The sequence below is a fragment of the Cryptotermes secundus genome, unplaced genomic scaffold (assembly GCF_002891405.2).
Source record: "Cryptotermes secundus unplaced genomic scaffold, Csec_1.0 scaffold439, whole genome shotgun sequence".
NCBI classification, from domain to species: domain Eukaryota; kingdom Metazoa; phylum Arthropoda; class Insecta; order Blattodea; family Kalotermitidae; genus Cryptotermes; species Cryptotermes secundus.
The window spans coordinates 8622-16008 of record NW_019736403.1 but is presented as its reverse complement, the minus strand read 5'-3'; the positions used below and the strand labels follow the sequence as shown (position 1 = coordinate 16008).

Below are 7387 nucleotides of genomic sequence, written 5' to 3'. Positions count from 1 at the left end.
TCTCCTTCATGGCATAGTGCTTAATTAGTTAATCACAAGGAAAACTTTACCTTCTACATAAGGGATAGTTATTTATGTGAATAAAATGATACAACCATACATATATCACTATAGAAATGTTCTGATAAAAATCCCAGTTACTTCTAAGAAGCTATATGCTTGTGGATGTTGTAGTCTTCTTCCATGAAGATGACTTAGCTGCAGTCTGTAGGCCCTGGATTCAAACTTCAGCCTAGAGACAAGCTGCCCTGATGCCTCCACCCATTGGTTCATTTTAATGTGGGTGTGTTATCTTGAAATAGTTCACGGTATTTTTCTTCCACATCATTTGAAATTTGTCATTCACTTATTTTTCTTTCAGACTGCAAGAAAAAATAAATCCCAAGAGTAGAACACAACTTGATATCACTTTAAATCTCATTGCTTCTGACTCTCATATACGAGGGTTGGAACTTTAATAGTGGCAACACTGCTGTAGATGCCAGGCAATGGAATCAAATAATGTTGCTTATACCACACGTTAGTTACATGCCTACCTTACCTCAGAGCAAATGGACTCTCCCTCCCCACACCACGCACATGCGCAGTGACGAGTACAGAGCCTCGTGTTAGCTGGCGGTCTAATGTAGAGTTTTCACGATGTTTTTGAAACAGGAACAACGGAGTTGGATAAAGACTGAATGTGCCAGAGGCCGTACAGCACGACAGTGTTATCAAGGTCTTCAAGAGGCTTGCGGGGAATCTGCATTGCCTTACAGAACAGTGGCAAGGTGGGTAAAAGCCTTCGGCGAGGGACGCCAAAATGTGGCAGACATGAGGCGGCCAGGTCATCCTAGTGCCAGTGAAGAAGAAGTGTATGCTCTTTCCGCGTTACTGGAGAGTGATCGACGCCCTATGATTTGTGAGCTGGCCCAAGAGACAGGATTAGTGCATACGACTGTGCTTCACATTCTGAAGGAACGCCTGGGCATGAGGAAAACTGCATCACGATGGGTTCCACATGATTTGACGGAAATGCAGGAATGGCAAGCTGTGGCTGATTTGTTTGATCGATGGAGCTGGGAAGTGCTGTACCATCCATCATACTCCCTGGACTTAAGCCCTTGTGACTTTGACTTGATTCCTAAGATGAAGGAACCACTTAGTGGCATTCGCTTCAGAACTGTTCCAGAGATTCCTCAGGCAGTAGACCACTCTATTCGAGCTATCAACGCAACAGGAGCTGCTAAAGGTATCCTACGACTTCCGCATCGCTGGCAATGTGTTGTACACCATGCTGGTGACTGCATTGAAAGGGAGTAAAAATTCGAAACATGCATCTATTTTGTATCAGTTGTAAATAAATAGTTGCCACTATTAACGTTCCAACCCTCATATTATGAATGTATTGGTTGTCATATACAGGATGCTGTTGAGAATTGTTTCCTGAGTTGGAGCTAAAGGTGGGCCTTTCTTCTATTCCATAATTGGGTATACCATAAATGTCTGAATAGTTATCGAGGACACCATCCACAATTTCTCTGCTGGTACCTAGCCACTGTTTAGACCTTGAAATTTAATGAAATATCTTCTGCATTTTAGTACAGTACTTGAATTTTTAACTGTTTTCTAATTTGAATAAAAGGTTAACTGTTATTAACATTAAGAATAATTATGAAAGCGTAACAAATACAATTTATATGTTGACATGTAGGTCTAGTTTGAGCACATCTCATTGGGCATTACCATATAATTAGACTTCTGTAGTGTGTTACAACTTACATTTTTATTACAGTGGTTTGGTTCCATTGCACAATGCCTGCTCATATGGCCACTTTGAAGTGACAGAAATGCTAATTAAACATGGAGCAAATGTAAATGCAATGGATTTGTGGCAGTTCACTCCATTACACGAAGCAGCATCAAAATCACGTGTTGAAGTTTGCTCTCTGTTGTTAAGTCAGGGAGCTGATCCTACTCTCCTTAACTGTCATTCAAAGTCTGCTATTGATGTGGCACCTACCAGGGAACTCCAGGAGAGGTTGGCATGTGAGTTGAGCTATAGCACTTAGATGGATTTGTAGGCATGTGGGAAATATTAAGTGTTACAAGAAGAGAGAGCTGCAGTTAAAATCTATAAACTGAACTCCGTCTGTGTCAGTTCACTGTACTCAAGATGTATGTATGTTATGAATTACGAGACAGGCATGTAGAGATATACAGCATACTTTCTTTCTTTAAAGCAAGAAAAAATTAAGCTTATGAGATCATGCTGTATCTGAGTATCCCTCCCCGTTCCGACTTGCCAACATTTATGAAATTTGGTATTAATATTATGCTGGTGGAGGCTGTCTAACCATGCAGTTTGTAAAATCCCAGAGGATCAGTAATAATAACATGGCAGTTGTAGGAATGTGTGAGTTGGGAGTGAGACTAGTACCACTTAAAGTAGTGGCCTGCAGCTATGTATGGTAACAGGTCTTTGAGAAATATACAAATTTTGTTAAGATAATATCTTTGCAGAACATAAAACAACATGGTGGTGACACAATAATTTTTATTTTATGTAAACTGCTGCCTGGACCTGCAGTGAATTCGACTTGCTTTATATTTTTTCTGCTGGTGACATTTCCTTCATTTTGAGGAAGATCGCACTGTGCGTGTGCGCGCGTGTGTATGGGAGAGAGAGAGCATGTGCATGTGCATGTAAGTGAAAGATGTATGCTGATGTTTTGCCATCTTGTATAGGGTCAGTTATAATTTTCATGTGTAATACATTTGTGTTCTTTTGATAATTCAGTTCCTATGTGGGTACATCATATGGATGTGGGCAGTGTTGTGAGTGTTCTTGAGGTACATGCTGCTTCCATCTCGAGGGTCAGATTGTGCCCATGTTAACTTTGAAGATGAAGCCACTATGTACCTCCAGAACACTGGCAACATTGCCCAGATCTGCATGGTGTAATGACCAAGAACTGAATTAACATCGACAGTTAATGACTGTAGAATCCCCAAATCAATAATGTACATTCTTTGTTGTTCATTAATCTGCTATTGAATCTTCAGTCATTATCTTTTACACTAATTTCACTGGGTATTGTATTGACTTACAGGGGACGGTTTTTGGTCACCTCTTGAACTCTCAGATCACTACTGGGTCCATTATGTGCCCCAATTGTTGCTTGGGCTCATTGAGAACATCAACCTTAGCTAGACCCAAAACCCTCTAGGTTGAGGCCCTCTTAACTTTCATCAGCTGTACTCTTGCAGAGCCAATCACAGTGGCTGCATGGTCTGAGGCACGAAATACATTTGTTCACTCAAACACTGGGATTGTGGGTTCAAATCCCACTGAAGGTATGGATGTCTGTTTGTGTTAGGTAGCAGCTTTGCGATGGACTGATGCTTCGTCCAAGGAGTCCTACTGACTGTCCAAGATTAAGAAACTGAAGTGAAATGAGCTTTTCATGGTTGCCCTGTGCTCTGAGTGGAAGCAGCAGGAACAGAAGAAGAGGATGAAGAAGAAGACCCCCTCCTTTTGCAGAGCGAGAGGTCATAGATCTGTGCTCAACCAAGTTGGGAACTAAGATAATGCCATCTTCTTTTGTGCTGCTGGCAGCAGGATATCCCAGGCTCCCTCTCTTATTCACTGATAGGAACATCAGAGTTCCCACCACTGGAACCTGCTGGACCTGCTAATGAGCCCCAGTTGAGCCTTTGGTAGCCCTCAGAAGATACCTCTTCTATTAGACAAGCTTCTTCTCCGGGTTAGACATTTACTTTGAGTGGGTACATATTATGTTAGGTTAATCCTTTGGCCATTTTATTTAAACCACTAATGTATGGTGTGAGCCCAAGTGTCCCACCCCCATCTGCCAGGTATTTACCTTTTAAGGGTTATAATTGCTGCATGTTCCATGTTTTAAGTAAAGTTCTAAATATGACCATCTCCCAGAGTTATTTTGCTCTCTGTTATATAGTGATACTGTATTACTTAATTCCTTTTATGACAGTTTTCAGTAAATAAATTTATGCTTTTGCAGATGAGTTCAAAGGCCACTGTCTGTTGGAAGCTGCACGTCAGGCTGATCCTGCTAAAGTAAAGAAATACTTAGTTCCAGATGTAGTTAACTTCAAACATCCTTATACAGGAGATACTCCATTAGTAAGTACTGACATTGCTTGTTGGAGTTGTAACCTAAAGGTGGATAATGTAACTGAAGAAGTAATATCTTTATTTGGAGCTGAATAACACATGCATTAAAATACAATATAAGTAAATTGCTTCTTACATTGCCAGAGAGCTGGCAAAGTTATGTGATATTATTTAGTGTTATTAATATTATTATTAGTAGTAGTAGTTATTTATTTATTTTAACTGCAAATGGGTTTCTACCTGGTGGTAGTGGTACTACAATAAGACACACCACACAAATAATACAGATCGCACAAAGTAACACATCATGCTCAAACAAAACACAGGACATAAATCTACACAAACAATAAAGGACACACTACACACAATGAATACAATGCAAATACACAACTCTCTTATTGACCGTCAAATCATAACATATAGAAAAAATCAGGGTCAGCGCCCAGCTATGGCTTCGCTACAATATACAACTCTTTTATTGACTGTCAGAACACAACATATAGAAAAAAATGCAAATACAATTACAACTACAGTTATATAAATTAATATTAATAAAATAATAAGCATGCTGTACACTAAACAGTAACAGTAATGAAATATATAATGTCATGAACTGATGCACTCATGTTTCACCATGAACTTCCCTTCATTCCACTTCTGTTCACTTCACTACATTTTTTGATGATTCCTCCCACACCTTCACTTTGCCTTATTTATCACGTTCCTAATCCATATCCTAAACTTACTTGATTTACAGGAGAGAGTCCCTAAAGCATCTGCAGGCATTTGGTTCCAGAGCTGGATGGTGCTATTTACAAAGGAATATTTTTGAATATGTCTTCTGCATTCTTCTCCTAATTTTCCAATTATGATTCACTTTGGCTTTCTGCTCCTAATTTTCCTATCATGCTCGACCCTGTTCAGATAGCATAGTCTTTGTATTCTATCACCTATAGCCTTCCAAGCCCATTCTCCCATGTACTCTTTAAAGAGAGCACATATGTGAGCTGTCTCTCTGCACTGTGTCAAGGTTTCCCAGTTCAAATTATTTCTGTGATGTGCAAATTTTGCTGCTATATATTGCCACGTGTTATAATGATTTAGGACAATGAGTCTGGTAATCATTGGTGTACAACTAACATGGTTTTCCTCAGAATTTTCACATAAATTTTGAATGGTATCAATGGAAGATCTTCGAAGCCAACAAAATCATTTTCCAGCTTATCATTACCATCTCACTGCCTATTATTACAGGGTTCTAGAAATATAGTTGTGCACTATTTGTGGGTTAATGGACGTCAGTGAGAATATATATAACGCATACTCCTAGTCTGTTGGGAAGTGTATTTTAAGTGGCTGGATGTTTTAAATTCTGTGTTAACTGTAGGGTTTTATACTACTGCCTTATCTATGGGAAGTTGGGCTTAATGCCATCTTATGCTGAAGGCCGGGAAAGGCTGGAGCTATACGCTCATTTCCATATACATCATACCTAGTGTCTTATTTAAGTAATTATGTCAGGGCATCTTTACCACTTACTTGTGTTGAGGCAGATTGTTTTCTGCCTATTCAGTAAACTCAGTGCAGAGAAGAAGATGAAACTGTGATAAAAAGTAATCTATTATTGGCATTGGGACTTCCTCATCATATATGTTGGATGCCTTATTGCATCCATGTACAGTGTTTCCCAGATATTAAGTTTTCCTGTATAAGATGTGTGGTTGCTGCCAGATGCATGTAAGAACAGCTGTAAAATTTCCCATTCCATATATTTATATAATATTTTCCTGCTTTCATAGTTTATTTTATAACATTCTTAGAAAATTTCCCATTTAATACATTTAAAATAATTCTGATGAATTGCACATGATATGCAAGATTGATAATAATGTGCTTAAAGTCTTTACAACTATTAATAATTTACCGATGATCAGACTGTGCCACAGTTGACGGTCAGTTGTGGACCACTTCAGATCTTGTTCTCATCCTATTGACCTTTCATTTCCAGTTCTGTGATTTTTGTTGTTATTCTTTTATTGAGTGCAGCCAACGTATATCCATTTACACTCAGTCGACATTCAGTATTTTTATTTCGTTGTCCTGTGAGCTTATTATGTGTACCCATGCTTTCATAAATTTAGTAAAAACAAGAAAGTGTTACTATTACTTACAGTAGTAGCAAAGAAATTGAAACAAAGTATGCCAGCAGTTCCAATTAAATGGAAGGCATTGAGTTTGCAGGAGAAACATAATATTATAATAATAAAAATTTGAAAAAGAAAGAACAGAGATCTTATAGACATTTTAACTTGAATTAAGTTTTAAAAAGTGCTAATTTAAAAATCAAATCGACGCGTGTAGATTAACAAAGATTTTATACAATTAGAAAGACTGGTAATTTTAAATTTTAACAAGCAGTGTAACAGCTACGTGAGTGATACACACCTGATGATGGCCATTTAGGGCTGAAACATGTAGTGTGGAGGAGGAAAAGAAGTAAAAACTACAATAAAATTTGTTGCCCTTAAGATGGTATTTATCCATATATATTGTGTGAGTGTAACAGGATGCTGAAATATAATATTCTATAACTTTCTCTTATGCAGCTAACAGATTGATATAACTGACACATACTGCTCGCCATATATGCCAAGTAACATGAAGTTTACTTTATTATGCAGCTGTAATTTTTTTAACTACAGTTTAAACTGTAAAAGTATACTTTGAAATGTAGTATTTGCATATTTTACAAACTGTGAGACATGGATTTATTAAAAGTTGTGTAGATTATGTGGGTATATGTGATGGTGAACCAAATTCATTGTGCACAGTCCTCAAGAAGCTGATATGCATATGCTCAATGAATTCCTCTCTTGTATGGAACTAAAAAGTTTATCATTTTGTTCACAAGGGCCCAGCTACAGACTTTATTTAGAACCAGTTGATTTAAGCCCACGCCCTCAAAAGAGATAATGATATTTGGTATGATATAATAAAACTACCTGAAATGGTGCTTCTCCCCTTGCTGGGGATGTGTGCTGTTTGTACACGAGTTGTATAGCGTGTTTGTATACTGTTATAATTGCATAATAACTTAATTCCTTTCAGCACTGTGCAGTAAATTCTCCTTATCCAAAACGGAAGCAGGTTCTAGAGACGCTTGTGCGCAAAGGAGCACATCTTAATGAGAAGAACAAGGATTTCCTTACACCACTTCATGTAGCTGCTGATAACTCCCATTATGATGTCGTG

General features: G+C 38.1%; 1 protein-coding gene across 1 annotated transcript in view; it reads left to right on the top strand.

Moving 5' to 3' along the window:
* LOC111869869 (poly [ADP-ribose] polymerase tankyrase) overlaps positions 1–7384 on the top strand; it is a gene marked incomplete at its 3' end in the record, with an annotated part of 13000 nt that extends 5616 nt beyond the window's left edge. Inside the window, exons 4-6 of the mRNA XM_033753581.1 lie at positions 1775–2028; positions 4023–4144; positions 7244–7384. Of these exons, the coding sequence (XP_033609472.1) occupies positions 1775–2028; positions 4023–4144; positions 7244–7384 (517 nt within the window). The remainder of the gene's footprint in view (positions 1–1774; positions 2029–4022; positions 4145–7243) is intronic.
* Positions 7385–7387: the final 3 nt, after the last annotated feature.